At 43.4% G+C, this 20,615-nt stretch overlaps 1 protein-coding gene across 9 annotated transcripts in view; it reads left to right on the top strand.

Annotated features, from left to right (window-relative positions):
- The window catches only part of CDKAL1 (CDKAL1 threonylcarbamoyladenosine tRNA methylthiotransferase), a 663,683-nt gene that overhangs the window by 632,120 nt on the left and 10,948 nt on the right, over positions 1-20,615 (top strand). For 8 of the 9 annotated variants that reach the window (XM_072813952.1, XM_072813953.1, XM_072813954.1 and 5 more), the window contains one exon: positions 2,923-4,020. The exons of the other annotated variant lie outside the window; for it this stretch is intronic. In XM_072813952.1, the coding sequence (XP_072670053.1) occupies positions 2,923-3,114 (192 nt within the window). In that variant the 3' untranslated portion in view covers positions 3,115-4,020. Of the gene's footprint in view, positions 1-2,922; positions 4,021-20,615 lie in introns of those variants that run through there. 9 annotated transcript variants of the gene reach the window in all.

Genomic DNA, 20,615 nt, shown 5'->3' with positions numbered 1-20,615 from the left:
CAAGGCTGCTGAGTCCAGAGGAGCGCTGTCCTTGAGATACAGAGACTACTTTTAGTCAAAATAAAAGTTTGCCAACATAGTCTTCGCCCAAAATATCACACAGAAAGCCAGTCTCACAAGAGAATGGTCTGCTGGGGCGGAGGCAGGTTTGGGTGTACTTCTGGGCTCTGGGCACGGCCCCCACTGCTGCAGGGAAGGAAGCCCCCCCTCTGCTCAGCTGCATGTCCCCTCTTTGAGGCGTGGACACCAGCAGGGTGAGGGCCCACATACCTGTGCAGCAGATCATGATACAACTGCCGTTGGGTTGGAAAATTTATCCCTTTAGTTAACAGATTGGTGTTTTGTTTTGTTTTGTTTTAACTTTGCAATGAGTCTCCTATAGTCAAAGCAAGATTTCTTGTACATCCACCACACGCATTAGCCAGTGGACATTGGATTCTAAAGGATATTTTTATTTCCCCATTGCTATACTTCATACCTCTTGTTACTCATCTGAACTAACATCCTGTTGGTTCTCCATCAAACGGCCACTGCCCCTCCTTCCCAAACCTTCAGCCATCATGCTAACCTCAGTGCTCATCACCTCTCACCTCAACTCGCCACTGGATTGTCTATTCCCCTTCTCTTCCCTCCCTCCAACCGAGCCTGCACCTTCCTGGGAATTCCGGTCTCCATGATTCTCCAGTGCACGGTGAGCCCCACACAGAGGGCGAAGGTGTCAGCGAGAGATCCTTAGGAGCTCAGAAGGGAAGAATAAGCAAAATAAGATGGCTGCTGCACACATGTGCTGCTGTGGGTTCCTGGCTCTCCCACAGACATGCCATATGCTGTCCTGCCCTGGCTTGGCCCCTCGCCCCTCACTGTGCTCCTCCCATCAGTGCTCCCCTGCCCCCACCTCCACCTCCATCTTTCAAAGGCTTGTCTCAGGTCTCAACAGGGGAGGCACCAATTCTAAACCTAAGATGGAGATCTTATATAGTAGAATTAAAATCACGCTTTCAAGCATCTTGACAGCAGCCAGGTGCCCCCTCCTTGCTCCTCTGCACACCCAGCCAAAAGCACCAGGGAACAGAGACCACCCAAAAAGCAGTGTGGCGGTGACTCCTAGTTCCTCATACTCCTTCCAAGCAGGACTTTCCACCTTTTCTTTGTCTGGCACACAGAAAAAGTGACGATGGCCACACAGCACACGAGAGAAACAGAGGGAGCTGCGTGTGGAGGGCCTATGCCTCTGGCCACCCAGACCCATTCAGCTCCCTCTTTGAGTTTGGAGCAGCCCCAGCCAGCAGCACCCCCACCCCAGGATCTCCACCCTGAGGGATATGTTTGCAGAAAAAGATGGCCTCCGTGGTCTCTCCTCTGTCATTCTTTTTCTTTTCTTTTTTTTTTTTTTTTTTTTTTTGCCAAGTAGGGATGTGGTTACATCCGTAAAAGTTACGTTTTTTACTGTACATGAATATTATGTTTCATGAATATTGCCTTGATTCTCCATAAACATGCGCTCTCTCTCTCTATCGCTCTTGCTCTCTCTCTCTCATCTATTTTGTGTATAATCTGGAAAATCATGAACTTGGTCTGACACTTCAAGGAAAGGAAATGTGACTTATTCATGCCTAACTTGGGGCCACCGGCCCACGGAGGGTGTTCAGATGCGTCTGTGGTGAAGCAGTAACTAAGTGATAGCTGCTTCTTACATCAGACTAAAAAGCTTCTGCACAGCAAAGAAAACCATCAACAAAACAAAAAAGCAATTTGCTCAAATAGAGAAAATATTTACAAATCACATGTCTGATATCTGAGTGAGTAAAACTCAAAATATGTAAAGAACTCCTACAACCCACTAGCAAAAAAAAAAAAAAAAAATCTGATTAAAAATGGGCAGAGGATCTGAGTAGACATTTTTCCACAGAAGACATACAGATGCTTAACGGGTACATGAAAGATGCTAATCATCCCTCATCATCAGGGCAGTGCAAATGAAAACCACAGTGAGCTGTCACCTCACACCTGTTAGAAGGGCCGGTATCAAAAAGACAAGAAATAACAAGTGTTGGCAAAGGTATGGAGAAAAGGGCACTGTTGCGAGGGAGTGTAAATTTGTGTAGCCACTGTGGAAAACAGTATGGTGCTTCCTCAAAAAATTAAAAACAGAATGATCCAGAAACTCCTGCTTATTTATCTGAAGAAATAACACTAACCCCTGTGTTCATTGTAGCATTATTTACAGTTATCAAAATATGCAAACAGCCTAAGTGTCCATCAGTGGATAAATGGATAGAGAAGATGTGGGATATATATTCCTATGTGTGTGTGTTATGTATATATGAATATTACTCAGCCATAAAAAAGAGGGAAATCTTACCATTTGCAACAACATGGATGGACTCTGGGACACCGTACTAAGTGAAATAAGCCTCAAAAGGATAAATATCATTTGGGTTCAATTGTATGTGGAATCTAAAAAAGAATTTAAAAATTGAGCTCGTGGATCCAGAGAACAGATTGGTGGTTGCCAGAAGAGGGGTGGGGGGTGAGCGAAATGGGTGAAGGTAGTCAGAAGGTGCACACTTCCAGTTGCGGCATGAATATGCCCCGGGGATGTAATGTACAGCGCGGGGACTGTGGTTAGCAATACTGTGTTGTGTATTTGAAAGTTGCTGAGAGAGGAGACCCTACAAGCTCTCATCGCAACAGAAAGAGTTGGAACTATGCATGGCAGCGGGTGTTAACTAGACTCATTGTGGGGGTCACTTGGGAATGCAGGAAACATCGAATCATTATGTTGAACTAAGAACAATGTTATGTGTCAGTTGTATCTCAATAAAGAAAAAAAAAAGCTTCTTCTAGGAACTCATTAGTTGACTGATGTCACAGTAGGGCTTTTTTTGCGTCTTAAAGTCATTTTTTTTCCCGTCTTCATAGGGCTTCAGAAACAGGCCGAGGAGTCACCTGAGCTCGGCTCGCCACCCTTCTGCTGCGGTGCGGCGGGACTCTGCTAGCTCCAGACTGGTGCTCCACTTGCAGAAACTCCATCAAGACTGTGCACTGAGGGTGTCTGTGGGCCTGGCTCTATTTGCTCTTCTTCTGGCTTTTTTGGTCAAAGTCTATAATTAAAACACAACTAAATGAAGCATTTGTGAAGAAGAATAAATTTCTAAGTAAAACCTGCAACGAACGGAAAAACAACCACGTCGGTTCTCCAAGAGCAGTAATCTATCCTGGTCTCACTGCCTCCGCTTCAGCCCTACTTTTTAATGGGCTTCCTCTGTCTCGCATTGAGTTGGGCCATCGGTTATTTGACCTAAAACCTACTAACTGTTGCCATAGCATATCTTCTAAATTAAGCTCCTTTTGGTTTATTTGCAGCAAGAAATGCAAATGGTTGCATTTTTCTTTCACCCTCCAGTCTTCAAGTCAGAACTTCATTGTACCCCGGATCCAGTCATCTTTTCCTGATGTGGGAAGAATTTTGAGACTTCAATAAACATTAACAAAAAAAAATGTACCTTTTTCCTTATGCTTTGTTTGGAGTCCCAGTGCTACCAACATCTTATTTCTCACAGCAGATGCTTTCCTGGAAGGTTTATATAGAAACCTGTGTTTAAAACAAGAATTATCTTGGAATGCACAGCGAGAGTCACCAGGTAAAGGACTCTCGGTGACATTTTCTAGAAGCATGAGGAATCACCCACTTCTTTGGCACCCACAAACTTTCAAAAACTGGGTTTGTCTAAAACCAGCTGTGCCCCTTTTCTGACAGTTTTGATCAATGACACCAATGTTTGTTTGTACCTGACGCCCTTGGCCTTTACTAAATAGAGTGACTTATTTCACAACAGAAGGAATCGATGTACTAAGCCACCTTAGGAACATCAGAATTTAAATGTTATTTGGATCATCTAGGCACAGGGAATTTGGGTGCCTTCTGGTTACCACAGGACATTTCATCGTTTAACCCACACTCCTGTTGAGCTCTTTTATGTGTCTTTCAGGAAGCCAAATTAAAATTAATTTGTGTCATCAGTTGGTACAGCTAAAAGAACAAACCAAGCAAACAAAACTAGTGTCAGTACAGTTCCCCAGTATCTGGCGTGTGCTTCTACAAGGAAAACACGTTTCGGATGCAGACCACCTGCCTGTGCCCCTCCCAAGTCCCCCAGGGGAACATGCCTTTGGGATGGCCCTGGCTAAAGCCTAGAGTCACACTGGGTAGGACACAAGAAGAGCTTTGCGCCCCTAACTGACCCAAGACAAGCCCCATCTCACCCTTTCCCTGCTATTTCCCTCTTACTCCTCCCCTGTTTCTTTCCTCCCCTCCTGCTCTTTGCACCCTAGTCTCCTTGCCTCCACTCTCCTCTCTTCAGTTGTCCTTCCTGTGAAAGAATGGCACACCCAGCCATCCAACAGCCCCACTGCCCCTCACCACCGTGGTGGGGCTTCTCAAGGATTGTTTTAGCCATTTGGGGTTGTTTCCTCTCTGCCTCTACTGTTTCTTACTCCCAGCTGGTCTGCAACTTCATTTTGCCCTTTTGTTCAAAAAAGCAGGGACCAGACCATACGTGGTAGCATTTGCTATACTGGTGAGCAGTTGGCAAGAGGGGTGGCTACGGTCTGAAAATCCAGTTTGCTTTTTTCCATGACCTCCTGCTGGAGGGAGGGAGAAGGGCAGGGTGTGGTGGTTGCTGACAACACAGTTCTCTTGTGGACAGGATGAGCCTGGGAGCCCTAGGAGCAAGTGCATTCATCAGGAAGGCCATCACCTTTCCAGGTCTTTCCTGGCCACAGTGCTACTGCACATGGCCCACCCCTCTGGAGGTAGGCCTGGCCTTGTGACCTTTGTTGGCCAATGCAACAGGAGTGGAAGGGTCCTATCTTTGAGGCAGACACATTCAGAGCTGGGGTACATTCACCATATGCTTTTCCCGCCACAAGGGTGATTATGGGCACACATGTCAGGATAAAGCTTCCCTTGGCTGAGTCCCTGAGGGAGTCCAAGGAGCAGAGCCCCCTACCAGCATGCACTAGACATGTGTAAAACAGGAAAGGAACTTTAGTTGTGTTAAGCCACCGAGATTGGGCATTGTCCACTTAGAATAAGCTATCCTGATTCATTCAAAGAGTCAGCCATGATAGGATGGTTGACTTTGCATTTGTGAATGTAGCTGGTGATGTGCCTAGTATTTTTCTTGTCATGTTTTCCCTTAGTACCAAAGTCCTTTTTTTTTTTTAATTCCCCCCCCCCTTTTTTTTTTAATAGTGCCTATTCCTGCTGAAAAGTAACTATGAAGAGATCTATCTTGGTGCATTCAGGCTGCCATAACACATCCATAGACTGGGTGGCTTATAACCAGCAGAAATCTATTTCTCATGGTTCTGATACTAAACAGTTCAAGGTCAAGGCACTGGCAGATTTAATATCTTGTGAAGACTCACTTCCTGCTTCAGAGATGGCCGTCTGCTTCTGCATCTCATATGGTAGAAGGGGTGAGGGAGCTCTCCAGGTCTTGTAATTCCATTGGTCAGGACTCCACCTTCATGATCTGGTCACCTCTCAAAGGCTCCATCTCCTATCATCACTTTTTTTTTTTAAAGATTTTATTATTTATTCATGAGAGACACAGAATGAGAGGCAGTGACATAGGCAGAGAGAAAGGCAGGCTCCCTACAGGGAGCCTGATATGGGACTCGATTCCAGGACCCCAGGATCACAACTTGAGCCAAAGGCAGACACTCAACCACTGAGCCACCCAAGTGCCCCATCATCACATTTTTAAATAAAGAAGATATATTAATCAGGTTTCTTTTCTCTTTCTCCCTCTCCCTGTTCCTCTCTTTCATTCTGTCTTCATTCATCAAGTGTGAGATAGTCAGTAGAATAATGTAAAAAAAAAAAAATCTTTCGTGAAAACTTTGCTTTGTTGCTGGGAAAATGTGTCTAAACATCAGATTTCCATATGTCTTTCAGTCAAAACATATGCTTTTCTGTTGACTTCAGTCCAGGTTGAAAATTTCAGTCATGGAGAGAGAATTGGAGTTACAAATGAAACTTCAAGGGGTTTTATCATAACACAAAGATAGAGGAAGTAAAGGAAGGGCAAGAGGGAGAGAAAGGAAGAAAAGAGAGAAGAAAAAAGGGAAAAAGATATTCTTAAGATTTGCCTGGCCCCTGAGGCACCCCAGGATATTTTAAATTTTTGAGGCAAACACAGTGACATCTGTCAGATACCGTGCAAACTAGTCACTCAAATGGTTCCATTTCAATATTGGAATGCACACTTTTCCATGATGCCATGTCTAAGACTGGATTTTAGGCAGTTCCTGTGACAAAAAAAGCAAGTATAAAGTGAAAATGTGGAACAGGAACTACAGACTTACCTTATTTCACAGTTTGAGAAGTTGTGCAATGCCCAACAGATGCACATGTTCCATTAATCAGTAATTATGGTAATTTTGGAATAAAATATAAAATAAAAATAGATTTACTTCAGTTTACTTATATTACTTTTTCACACAGATTTTATAAGATATTTCAGACACAGGTATTTATTAAATTGTTAGTACCTACCTGCTTAGTAAACAGAATGGTTAGCTGTTTCTATTTGCTAGGAGTGCCATGAATCGAGAAAGCTTGAGAACCTCAGCTCTGTGGCATAACCTATAGAGGATCCATGCCAAATTTATATTTAATCTGGGATCATAATTATTTCTCAAAATATTTTTTAGTCTTTTAATTTATTAATAGTATGTGTTGGATAAATTTACATTTGCCTTCCCACTGAGCTAGAATTTATGATGTTGAAACTATAAAATTTGCGGTGCATAGGTGGCTCAGTCAGTTGAGCACTGGCTCTTGGTTTCAGCTCAGGTCATGATCTTGGAGCCCTGGGATCAAGCCCCATGTTGGGCTCCATGCTCAGTGGGGAGTCTGCTTGGGATTCTCTCTGTCTTCCTCTTCCTCTCCCCCTCCCTCCCTCTCTCTCTAATAAATAAATAAATCTTAAAAAAGGAAAGAAACTATAAAGAAAAACTTACTGAGTTAAGGAACTTATGTAAATGAGTCAAGGATCTGAATCAACTGGATTCAGACCTCAGTAGTTTCCTCAAATCTCAGTATAAATTAGAGGCAAATAATTTAGGGAAAGAGCATGAGATTTTTGACATCTGCAGAAGTTCAGTTTAACTTGCAGCCAGGCCACCTTCTAACCTTCATCTGTAAAATAGAGACACGATTCCACTGCAGGATCACTGAAAGATGAAATGGGATCACACATATCAAGCAGTATGTCCTTGGCACACCTAATTTCTTCCCCTTTCATGATTTACTTTGCCCATTTAAACATGAAAACCAATTTTATAAATAAGGCTAGGTGGTCTTAAATTCTGATATTAACACACGACCACCCAAAAGAATTATATATGGAATAAAAAGATTCCTGCCTCAAGGGACTTAGAGTCTAATTCTAACAAACGCAGCAAAGGAAGAAAAATTCAAAGAAAATGGATTGCAGCTGTATTTGAGGAGATCAAATTAATGAATGGTGTGGGGCACAGATTTGGGTGGCCAATCTAAGATCAAGAAGGAGATTTTCCATGGCCAAAGATGAAAAGAGCAAGCAGACTAATAGGAGACCTAGAAGTCATGCCCTCCCCCACCCTGCCTTGGGGGTAAAAGGAAATGCACTATTATTCTTCATTACTTTTCTGTCAATTATTTCCTACCGGTACTGTTTCTAAGGGTTCCATACCCAAAATATCCCAACTGTATAGAGGTCGGAGCAAAGAGTTTCATTTGGTCTCTTATGGTCTTCCTAGTTAATGGACATCTGAATATACTTACACATACTGATAAGGCAAGTTCCCAGGGAAAAAAAATACATTTATGTAATTAAATATACATATTTATTTAACATATATATGTATGTGTATATATATATATATGCACACACATTTTTAAAAACCCAACCTTGGATAAAGGTAAGAGAAAACCTGGAATTCAGAAAAGCCTAAAGAACTAGAAATTTTAACTCTTAGGTTTATCTAATTTGCTCTTAATATGCCTACTTAATTGTAGTGAATACAGATGTTACTCTAGACAGTCTGATTCCAAGGTCCAAGCTTTTAACTTCTGTTTTTACCCCCAATTTCCACAAAGAGGAATAATACATATGTGGTTTTTAAACAGACCTAGAGATTTTCAAATAGATACAAAGCATGTTGTTGACTTGTTTTACTTGGGCCCATACCATCCATATACTGTATGCATAACTAATGAGGCTAGTTGCAAACTACAGCTTACTTTTAAATTGAGTGTTATCTCCCTTGAAGAGTCACTTTGGAATGACTCCGATGACACTCAATCCTGAATGTAGCTCCTGGTGCTAGCTTGTGAGTCTCTGCCCTTGCAGGAGGAATTTCTGTGATATCTTTACTCTTCCAGGTGTGATCTGTTTTGAAATGGCCAGAAGTAATTTAAACATACCTGGTGAGTGAAGATTAGATTGAACGAGATATACTGGTAGGGGTCCCTGAGAAAATTCTTCCGTGGACATTGGCCATCTTAAGAAAATGCCTTGTAGTAAAACTTTCTTCCCTTAAACACTAGACTTTCCCCTGAGCGGCATGGACAAACAGGAGGAAGTGGCTTCACTAGTGAATTCTACAAAACATACATAAAGAATAATGAACACCCATTCTTCTCATACACTTTCAAAAAAAATGAAAAAGGAAGGACATTTTCTAATTCATACTATGAGGCCAGCATTACCTTGATACTAGAGCCAAATAAAGATACCACAAAAAAAAAAAAAAAGAAAGAAAGAAAGAAAATGGAGAACCAATGTCCCTTATGAATATAAATGCAAAAATACTTAAAGTATTAGCAAGTTGATCTCAACAACATATTAAAAGGATTATTTACCATGACATGGCAGGATTTATTCCAGGAATGTAAGGGTAGTTCAACATAAAACTGACATTACATATCACACTAATAAAATGAAGGGGGAGGAAGATCCCTGGGTGGCTCAGCAGTTTAACACCTGCCTTCGGCCCAAGGTGTGATCCTGGAGACCCAGGATCAAGTCCCATGTCAGGCTCCCTGCATGGAGCCTGCTTCTCCCTCTGCCTGTGTCTCTGCCTCTCTCTCTCTCTCTCTCTCTCATGAATAAATAAATAAAATCTTTAAAAATAAAATAAATTAAAATAAAGGGGAAATAAAAAACATTTGATTATTTCAACTGACACAGCAAAGCATTTGACAAAATCCAATACCTTTCATGACAAAAACTTCTTAGAAAACTAGGAACAGAGGGGAAATTCCTCAACATGATAAAGGCTATTTATGAAAACCCACAGCTCACACCATATTCGGTGGTAAAAGACAAAGGTTTCCCCCTAAGATAAAGACAAGGATGCCCACTTTCACTGCTGCTATAAAACATTGTACTAGAGGTTCCAGTGAGAGCTGTTTGCCAAGAAGATTAAATAAAAGGCATCCAAATTGGAAAGGAAGAAGTAAAACTGTATTTGCAGATAACATGATGAAGCAAGGCATAAAAGAATTCCAAAGAATTCACAAGAAAGCTGTTAGAGCTAATAAACAAATTTGGCCCAGTTGTAGATTTTAAGATCAATACACACAAATCAGTTGTGTTTCTATACACCAGCAATGAACCATTAAAAAAAAAAAAAAAAAAGGCGGGGCAGCCCAGGTGGCTCAGCGGTTTAGCGCCGCCTTCAGCCCAGGGCGAGATCCTGGAGACCCGGGATCCAGTCCCACATCAGGCTCCGTGCATGGAGCCTGCTTCTCCCTCTGCCTCTGTCTCTGTCTCTCTCTCTCTCTGAGTCTCTCATGAATAAATAAATAAAATCTTTTTAAAAAATTAAAATTAAAAAAATAAAAATTAAAAAAAGAAAGCAACTCCATTTATAATAACACCTAAAGAATTAAATACCAAAGAATAAATTTAACAAGAGTGGTAAAAGACTTGTATGCTGAAAACGATATACTATTGCTGAAAGAGATTTTTAAATATCTAAATAAATGTAAAGATATCACTTTTCACAGAAAGGACTTCACATTGTTAAAACACTAAAACGAGCTACAGATTCAATGCAATCCCTATCAAAACAGCCTTTTTTTTTTTTTTTTTTTTTTGCATAAATGGAAAAGCCAACTCTCAAATTCAAATGGAATTGCAGGGGGTCCCTAATTGCCAAAATAGTCTTGAAAAAGAATAACAAAGTTCTGGGCATCTGAGTGGCTCAGTACAGTGAGTATCCAATTCTTGATTTCAAGTCAGGTCATGATCTCATGGTCACGAGATCCAGCCCCACGTGGGCTCTGTGCTCAGCAGGGAGTCTGCTTGGGATTCTCTCTCTCCCTCTCTGCCTCTGCCTCTCCCATTTGGGAGAGCCAAAACCATTCAATAAAGGGCAGTCTTTTCAACAAATGGTATTGGGAAAATTGAATATCTACATACAGAAGAATAAAGTTGGGCTTTTACCTTACTCTATATATGAAAATGATCTCAAAATGGATAAAAAACCAAAATAAACTTAAAAGGTAAGTTTATAGAACTTCTAGAAGAAAACAAAACATTGGGGAAAATCTTCACGACTTTAGATTTGGTAAAAATTTCATAGATGTGATTCCAAAATACAGGAAACAGCAGAAAAATTTTGTACTTCATCAAAATTAAGAACTTTTATACATCAAAGGACACTATCAAGCAAGGTGATAACCTACAGAATGGGAGAAAATATTTGCAAATCCTATCTCTGATAAGAGATTAATATCCAGAATATATAGAGAAGTCCTAAAATTCAACAAACCACTAATGAACAACTGAACTTAAAAAATGTGTAGGGGCGCCAGAGAGGCTCAGTACGTTGAACATCTGACTCTTGGTTTTGACTCAGGTGATGACTCCTGGGTCCTAGGATTGAGCCCTGAGTTGGGCTTTGTCCTCAGCAGGGAGTCTGTTTGAAGATTCTCTCCCTCTACCCCTCCTCCCACTTGCATATCTGCTCTCTCTCTCTCTCTCTCTCTTTCTCTAATAAATATATATTTTTTAAATGTGTAAGAGACTTGAGTAGATATTTCTCCAAAGAAGATACACATATGGCCGATAAAGCACATGAAAAGATGCTCAATATCATTAGTCCTTAGGAAAATGCAAATCAGGACACCTGGATGGCTCAGTCAGTTAAGGGCCTGACTCTTGATTTCAGCTCGGGTCATGATTTCAGGGTCTTGGGTTCGAGCCCTGCATTAGGCTCCATGCTCAGTGGAGGAGTCTACTTGAAATTCTCTCTCCCTCTCTCTCTGCCCCCCTTCCCTGTACAAATAATAAATAAGTCTTTTTTTAAAAAAACGAAAATGCACATCAAAATCACAGTGAGTTACTATTTCACACCCATTAATATGGCTGCCATCAAAGTAAAAGATAATATAGAGAAATTGGAACCCTCATTTATTATGAGTGAAAATATAAAATGGGTCAGCCACGATGGGATATAGCTTGGCAGTTCTTCAAATTTAAACCTAGAATTCCCTTATGACCCAGCAATTCTATTCTAGCTATATATATGTATATGGTCCAAAAGATTTGAACATAGGGACTCTCACAGGTGCCCATATGTTCCTAACAGCATTATTCACAATAGGCAAAAGGTGGAAACAATCCAAATGTCCATTGATAGATGAATGCATAAGCAAAATGTAGTACACAGTGTAGTAGACAATGGAATATTAGCCTTAAAAAGAAGTGAAATTCTAACAACAGGCTACAACATGGATGAACCTTGAAAACACTAGGCATACAGTGAAAAAAGCCAGACACAGAAGGACAGATATTGTATGATCCCACTTATAGGAAGTACCTAGACTAGATTAATACATAGATACAGAAAGTAGAATTAAAGTTACCAGGAGCTGAGGGGAGGAGGAAAGAGGCAGTTATTGTTTAATGGATACAGAATTTATGTTGGGTATAATGAAACAGTTTTATAAATAGACCATGTTGGGGATCCCTGGGTCCTTGGTGGTTTGGCACCTGCCTTTGGCCTGGGGCATGATACTGGGGTCCCGGGATCGAGTCCTGAGTCAGGCTCCCTGCATGGAGCCTGCTTCTCCCTCTGCCTGTGTCTCTGCCTCTCTCTCTCTCTCTCATGAATAAATGAATAAGATCTTTTTAAAAAAAAATAAATAGACCATGTTAATAGTTAGGCATACACCACTGTAAATTTATTTAATGCCCCTGAATTATATACTAAGAAATGGTTACCATGATAAATATTGTTATGCAAATTTCACCAAAATTAGAAAGGCATTATACTGTAAAAGTTCATGGTGACTTTGAGACAGAGTGCAGCGAGAGCATAGTATATACAAGGGAAGTGACTGGAAATTAAGAAATCTGCTCAGATCACATTTGTGAAGTGTTTTGACACCAGGAAGGAAGGAATCTCAACCTTATCTGATAGTCAAGGAAGGGCCACTCCAGACTTCTAAACAGACTTCTAAATATCGAAGGCTCCAAAGTCCTGTTTGGGAAGAGAAGCACTGACCGTGAGCAGGATGGCTGGTCTCCTGTTGGGGCTCCAAGCCAATGGGTTCCTCTAACCTTACTCTGTATGAGGCTTTTGCAAACATACAACGTAATAACCACTTTTTCGGGACCATGAAGCAAGGTTTAGGTGTAGAGTTTAGCTCTGCACTTTATCCTGAGTTTTTCATCTGCTGCTAAGCTTCTAAATCTGTCCGTTTCCCGGGAGAACTGTGAGCAGACCTCAGCTTAGCCAGTTGGTTGGTGATGGTTCTTGTCATTGTCATTACTGACACCGGTACTGCTGACCCTGGGAGTTGGTTTATTTTACAACTGTTGCTGTAACACCGAACAGATAACCCAATGTGTGGATCCCATCAGTATTTTAATTAAGAAAATGCCTCACTAAGAGTCTAGCTCCTGTCTTTGTAGTTCAGCGTCCTTGATCTTTAATCTTTGCTTTGACACTTCCATACCGAGTGACGTCTGGGGACCTAGCAACCCACTATCCCTCCAGCACCTGCTACCTTCCCTGTGTATCTACTGTGCGATTCAAGTGAGTGACTCCAGCTCTCTGGTTTGATCCTCTGTATCTCAAATTCTGTAAATACACCTGTTCAGTTAAGGATTCAGATGCTCTCTTCTCAAGAAATGGATGTGGCTTTTTTTTTAACCAAAAAGCCACCTGTGATAACCATCTCAGGCTGTGATCCTTAGAGAACAAGGATGTGTTCCTGGATTTTTGTCTCATTTTTTGTTTTTAGCCATCGTGACTTCTACCATCTTACTCGAGATACAAAGGAAGGGCTTCTGCTGCCTATAGATACCAAATCATGGCCCCCTACCCTCAATTCCAACCTTCATGGCAAAAGTCTAAATTCCTCATGATTGGCCCATTAACACATTAAAACTTGTCACATCTATAAGACCAAAAAAACTAGACTATAATTTGGTCTCCACTCCAGGCTTTGGGTGTAAGTAAACCTGACTGTAGCCCACTGTTTCACCCAGGAAACAGTGGTGGGTGGTCAATATCATGTCTCCTTTGGTTCCAAGAGTGAAATCAGAAATCAAATGGAAAATGAACAAGGAGACAGAGCTTAAGAGTCCAGGTCCCACCCAGAGGAAGTAAAGAATCTTTTGAAATTTCTTTTTACATTTTAACATGGATTAACCTATTCAGGATAAGCTGGGTTTTGTCTCCTTTAAAAGAACGATCCGCAAACCTTTGAAGGAAGCAGTTGTGTCTGTCGTCCTTGACCATCTTTCTTCTTTTTAAATCTTTTTTTTGTCTCTGATTCTCCCAACAATTTTTTTATTCACACATTCCTTCCGTGTGGAAGCACTCTAACCCCATCTGCTCAAAACAAGATTCTAACATCTCTCGTTAAAGCCCCTCTCCTCTCTGTCCCTCTTAACACAACAGCCTCCAAGATTTCTGAAGTTAAAAGGGTCAAATGTTCCAAAGCAATCTTACAAAAAGCAGAAGTTGGTTGGATAGCAGTCTAAAAAATGTAATCTCATGAAACCCGATTGCTTTGGGCAATCAGAATTATATAAGCTACAAGAAAATTCAGTAGCTAAAAATATTGTATTTCAGGTCAAAGAATATTTTTAATGCCTTGAGACATACAAATCAAAAGGAAAGTGGGGTAGGGGAAGCAATTTAATACCGGCCTTTCCTCATGCTGTGTGGCAAATTCTAGCTGTCTATCTGAGGAGCTGAAGTAACTTCAATTAATATTAAAAGCGAAGCCTATGTCAGCATAACACTGAAGTCACAAATGTAAACTCCCTGAAAGTCACTACGGGCTGCCTTCTGGTAATCAATCCTAAACAGCCTCCGTTTCTCTCAAATGTGTCAGGGAGTTCAACTTTCTTACAGAAACATTTGAAATTTGAGTTGACATTTGAATTGGTTATGTGGAAAGACTGCTCCTGCTCAACACTTGACAGAAAGGGGTCAGTGTGTTTCTCTCTGCTTCACCTAGGACCTGGTTTTGCTTGAGATGGCAGAGGTGGTAACGCTACAGGACAGCCTAGAATAAGAGCAAGAGGGGCTCCTGGAAACCATGGAGCTTTTTTCCCCTTATTTTAAAGATGGAGAAACTGAGGTGAAGGTGAGTTAAGTGACCTGTCTATGCCATCCCTCTAGTTTGGAGCAAAGAGTGTTCTCTTTGGTGTCGAGATGCCTTGGGGTGGAACTCTAGACCTACCTATGCCCAGACACATATCATAACTGAGTGCGTCTCTTGAGGCTCCCCTCACAGCTAAGAGAATGTCTGAGCAGCACGGGCCAGAGGTGTCGCTACAGCTGTTTCCTCCCCCTGAGTTCTTAGTCCCAAACCCAGAGAGAAGGCAGCAGGAAGAGGCTGGTGGGGGTGGAGGATGGGGGTAGGGAGCTGTGAATTAGCCCAGGTTGACTTTTGTCTCTCCACTGGAATGGGGTCATACAAAGTTGAGTTATATGGGGCTCCTGGGTAGCTCAGTTCATTAGGTGTCTGATTTGGGCTCAGGCCATCATCTTGGGGTCCTTGGATCTGCCTGTGTTGGGCTGCATGCTCAGGGGGGAGCATGCTTCTCCCTCTCCCTCTGCCCCACCCCCACCCCCAGTTTGTGTGTGCTCTCTTCCCCGACTCCTGTGCTAACCAACCCTTGAATATGATTTCTAAAATCAATAATGGCAAACTACAGTGACTTCAGCTTCCTCCAAAGTGGTGACCCAGGGCCCATCTCCTTATTTCTGTTCCATTTCAGGTCCTCCCACCATGTCTGTTCCTGGATTTCTGTACCAGTTTCCTGTTTCTGCTCCAACAGTAGTACAGAAATTAGTACAGAAACTCACCCCAGCTTGAGTGTGTGCTCTCTCTCTCTCTCTCTCAAATAAATAAATAAAATCTTTTTTTAAAAAGTTGAATTATAAAAAGAAACTTGAATGGAGTTATAAAAAGAAATTCATATTCATTATACTCTGAGTTTGTAGACTCTTTGTTACAACTGTTATATTTTTATAATATACTGATCATTATTCTTGATTTTTGGCACCAGATCTGAAATCTCTGCCTTCTCCACACCCAGAGCCGTGCAGACTTTCACCCTTTCCTCCTAAAACTGCCCCAGTGTTTGGTGTCTTTGATTGGGCCAGGTTCCCTGCAGCAGCTGGTATCTATTCAGTGCACACAGTCACCGACCATCCACTAGAGTCACTTACAGCCAGTGGTCCCAGGATGACCCAATGTGTCAGGGGCTGGTTATCTCACTCCATGACTCTGTTACCACAAACACTGTCTTTCACTGTGTACGACCTGAAGAGAGAAAACATTCTACTATCCTCAATTGGTAGGGAAATTTCTCAACCCTTAGCACTTGAGGTTACGATTCATGGCTTTTGTGACTGGAATTCGAACATCGTTTGAGGCCATGACACAGTGAGTCGTAGCCATAGTAGTTGGAGTTTCTGTACTACTGTGCATGAGAGAGAACAAGCTGGGGATGGAAGGTGGGATTTGCTGGCCAGAGGGAGAAACAGATTCCCTGCTGAGCAGGGAGCCCGTCGCTGGACTCGATCCCAGGACCCTGGGATCACGACCTGAGCCAAAGGCAGACGCTTAACCGACTGAGCCACCCAGGTGCCCCTAGAGTCCTGTTGTTGACCAGCGCATTGTATTGCTCTCAAGCTAGAGTCTGTGGGGCCTGCAGCATACTTTAGTTGGTGCCACACGGGGGTAGGCAGATGCACTGAGACCATGAACACAGGTGGCTCAGCATTAGGTTGTGCTTAAGGTGATACGAGGACACGGGGAGAAAATGAGTCCCTTCTGGATGCGGGGTGGAGACTTCTGGAGGGGAAAGACAATGCGGCACATGTTTGGTGAGTACTTGTTATCCACCAGGCACTGTACTGGGCCCTGGGATAAAAGGCGTGAACAAGACAGACACCGTCCCTACCCTGTGATGCTCGAAGGCAGTGCCATCCAGCTGCTCGAGGTAGAAACTAGAGGGAATTGTCAGAAGCACAGGAGGGACATCAGCCCGGACGGGGGAGCCCCACAGAGGCTGTCTGAGGGAGGGTGGGCCCACCAAGATGGAGGCAAAGAACGGTAAGTACGTGGAGGGGCAGGGCCAGGTGCCATGAGATGGCGGGGCACACGGAGCGTGTGGGCAGGTGGCTGCAGAGCATGGGCTTAGCCAGCAGAGAGGCAGAGTAGAGTTTTGGGGAGACAGGAGTGAGGGATGGAGGGGGATGTGGGTGGCGTGGGGTCATCTTTAGGAGAAGGTATCCCACGCAGAAGGACCTTCTAAGGGCAAATTCTCTCTAATCAGAGAAGTAAAGTCGAATATGTGGATTTGCCCTAAAAATCATGAAATGAGACAAAGTGGAGCCTACATGTGAATCACGACTAAAACAAAACAAAAGCAATGCCACGGACGGTGTCTGCTTCCCTAAGCGATTGTATCCGGCCCCTTCTGTCTCCTCTTTGACCCTCGGGAGAAAAACTTTAAAAATTCTTTTCAGAACTGCCTCCTGCTCCTCAGAACTCACCCTGGCTTCCCAGGGGACAGGGAGCAAGTCCTTGCCTTTGCAGATAATTTTCTCCATCTCTAAATGTTTTGTCACCAGACGTGGGGGCTCCAAATCCTCTTCATTTCAAACGTAGCCAGGAAGCAATGCCTCCGTTTAACTTTGACGGCAGGTAATTTGAATCCATCGTGAACATCAACCTGTCATGGACTTGCTGTCTTCATTATTTTCATTACTCTTTGGGGCCACCCCCCCACACTCTTTCCAGGAAGGAGTGACTAGAAATTGGCAGCTTTAATCTTACCAGGCCGCAGACCTTTTTTTTTTTTTTTTTTTTTTTTTTTGCTTAACAGCGGCACCATTTAGCTGCACACCTTGAGTAATGAAATGTGTTTGTGAAACTCTCTGTCTTCAGCAAAAGAAGAGGGAAGTCCGGTTTTGTGATGGGAGGTCACCCGTTAGTGTGGCAGCTGTTCCAACCGCTGGCAGGCTCCGTCCAGTGGCCCCTGCTCCCCAGCCCCCCGGCCAGCTGGAAAGCTGCAGGGATTCAGCAAGTGGCATCCGCTGTGGCGCGGTGGCGACCCTGACCTTGAGCTCGGCGGCCTTGCCCGACCCCGCGCCGGCCGAGGTGACCGGCTGGAATTACCCCCCCGCAGCCCGCAGCGCCCCGACAGACACTGTCAAAGTGATTTCAAGCTACTGACCCCTTGCCGGGGCCTGAGTGAAAATAGGGTTCCTCCTCGTGGTAAGAGAGGCCTTAAACTTAAAATTAAAACTTGGAATCTCCGATGGGTTTTAATTCGCACTGGGAATTCGACCAGAAGTCGTCAGGGCACCAGGTCGGGGAAGGTGGGTGTTTTCATGATGATGGAGCTGAGGTTCAAGGTTCTGGGGAGAAGGAGGAAGCATTCAGCCAGGGAACGAAATTAATGGGAAAGGGCCCCAGCTCGTGCGTGAGCTGGATGGAGGAGAGAAGGGTAGGGTAACCCCTGAGGCCTAAGCTGGGGGGAGGGTGCGGGGCAGGTGCCCCTTGTGAGGCGCCCTGGGAGGGTACAGCCCCCATAGTGCAAGGAGGACCCGGGAGGTGTGACTTGAAACTGTTTTTTTAAGTGAGCTCTTAGCCCATCGTGGGGCTTGAACTCAAGGCCCTGAGATCAAGAGTCACCTAAGGCACCCCTAAGAGTTATAACTCTTTTTTTTTTTTAAGATTTTTTATTTATTCATTTGAGAGACAGAGAGCGCAAGCAGAGGGAGAAGCAGGCTCCCAACTGAGCAGAGAGCCCAACATGGGGCCCCATCCCAGAACCCTGGGATCATGACCTGAGCTGAAGGCGGACGCTTAACCATCTGAGCCACCCAGGCGCCCCTGAGAGTTATAACTTTTTTGTAGAGCTTTGATCATTAGACTTGGGTTCAGATTCTAGCTTCTTTTACTACGTCACCTCACACAGTGAAATTTCACCTCACAGACTCAACTTCCTTCTGTCCTTTGGGGCTCCTAATACCCACCTCACAGCATTGTGAAAAGTGCTCCTCACAGCGGCCTGTCACAGTGGCTGCTGAATAAATTATTAGCTGTCGTCGGTGGACAAAAGGCTTTGTCTGATCTAGAACCCTCATAGGTTTGTCACAGCCAATAACCATCGGCAGAATGGGTTACTCGGTGGTGTGCCTTCAGTCAGTTACTCTGGAAACTTAAATTTGTCTCTTTTATTTATCTACCTATTTATGTATCTATTTTAAAGGAAAACTTTTAGGGGCGCCTGACTGGCTCATTTGGTGGAGCATGCGACGCTTGATCTCAGTGTCATGAGTTCAAACCCCATGTTAGGTGTGGAGGTTATGCAAAAATAAAATAAAATATTTAAAATAAATAAAGGAGGGGCGTCTGGGTGGCTCAGTCAGCTAAGCATTAGCTCCTCAAAGTCATGACCTCAGGGTCATGAGATAAAGCCCCAAGTCGGGTTCCATGATCAGCGGGAGTCTGCTTGAGATTCTCTCCCCTTGTGCACTTTCTCTCTCTCTCTTTCTCAAATAAATAAGTCTTTTTAAAAAGATAAAAAATTAAATTAAATAATTTAAAATTAAATAAATGAATAAAGGAAAACTTTTATTTCAAATGAAAATTTCTCCTCCAATGACAAAGAATGTCATTGGTCATACAAAATGGTTACCATATAAAACAATGAAAAATAGGGGCAGCTGAGTGGCTCAGTAAGGTGAGTGTCCAGTTCTTAGTTTTCAGCTCAGCTCTTAGTTTTCAGCTCAGGTCATGGTCATGGCTCAGGTCATAAGGTGAGTGTCCAGCTCTTAGTTTTCAGCTCAGGTCCTGGAATGGAGCCCTGAGTGGGGCTCTGCACTCAGCAGGGAGTCTGCTTGGGATTCTTTCTCTCCTCTACCCCTTGCCCCTCCCCCTGTTCATGCTCTCTCACACGTGCTCCTATGCTTTCTCTCAAATAAATAAATCTTAAAAAAAAAAGAAAAGAAAAAGCTGTCCAACTCTACTTAGCATTGTTTGATGAATGCTCTGGACTGAGGCTTGCAGTGGTCACTTAAAAAAACAAAACACAAAGGAGGAGATGAATCCACTGGAGAGGTGTCAAGGCCACCCCTGTCCCAGGTAAGCCTGCTGTGAGCCACCCCCCATACTGAGGGACCTGGTCAGGTTCAGGAAGGATACGGTTCTGTTTCCTGTAGCCTCACTCTTCCATTTGAAAATAGGAAAAGAAATATCTGACAGAGAATGCATCAAGCCCTCCGAGTTTTTCTTTCACTTTATTCCCTGGACTCTGAGTTTACAAGTGAAAACACATGGGTAAAGCTCATTTTCTTTGTTTCTGATGAAGCGTTGGCCCCTATGAAAGACGGTAGTCATCCGGCAATACCCCTGAATTTCTCGGTAGGCGGGAAGTTTGACAGGGCCGAGCTGATAGATGATTCATCCGGGCCCCGGTGTCCTCTGTGCCTTCCCGAGTGCCCAGCTCTGCCATACAGACGGGAGCAACTGAGGCTTCTCGTTCATTTGCACCTTGTTACTTTTGCTCCGACCAATTTGGGGGAGGAAAATTAGGAAGCAGGACCTTTCTCTACCTCTACCAGATCACATCGTGTGAGTTTCTCAATTTCTAGTTTCATCTTTTGAAAGAATTCTTCTAAATTTGCCCTACTCGGCACACATCCACTGTGAGAATAGCCAGACTTACTCCAGCTACGTTTTTAAAACTCTAATAAGGGGCGCCTGGTGGCTCAGCTGGCTGAGTGTCTGCCTTAGCTCAGGTCATGATCTCAGGGTCCTGGGATCGAGCCCCCATCAGGCTCCCTGCTCAGGAGGGAGTCTGCTTCTCCTTCTCCCTCTCCCTCTGCTCCTGCTCTCTCTCTCTCTCTCTTTTAATCCTTTTTTTTTTTTTTTAAGATTTTCATTTATTTATTCATGAGAGACATAGAGAGGCAGAAGCAAAGATAGAGGCAGAGGGAGAAACAGGGAGCCTGATGTAGGACTGGATCCCAGGTCTCCAGGATCAGGCCCTGGGCTGAAGGTGGCACTA

Source organism: Canis lupus, chromosome 37 (genome assembly GCF_048164855.1).
Source record: "Canis lupus baileyi chromosome 37, mCanLup2.hap1, whole genome shotgun sequence".
NCBI lineage: Eukaryota > Metazoa > Chordata > Mammalia > Carnivora > Canidae > Canis > Canis lupus.
The sequence above is the reverse complement of the archived record's forward strand: the minus strand, read 5'-3'. Positions and strand labels throughout refer to the sequence as shown.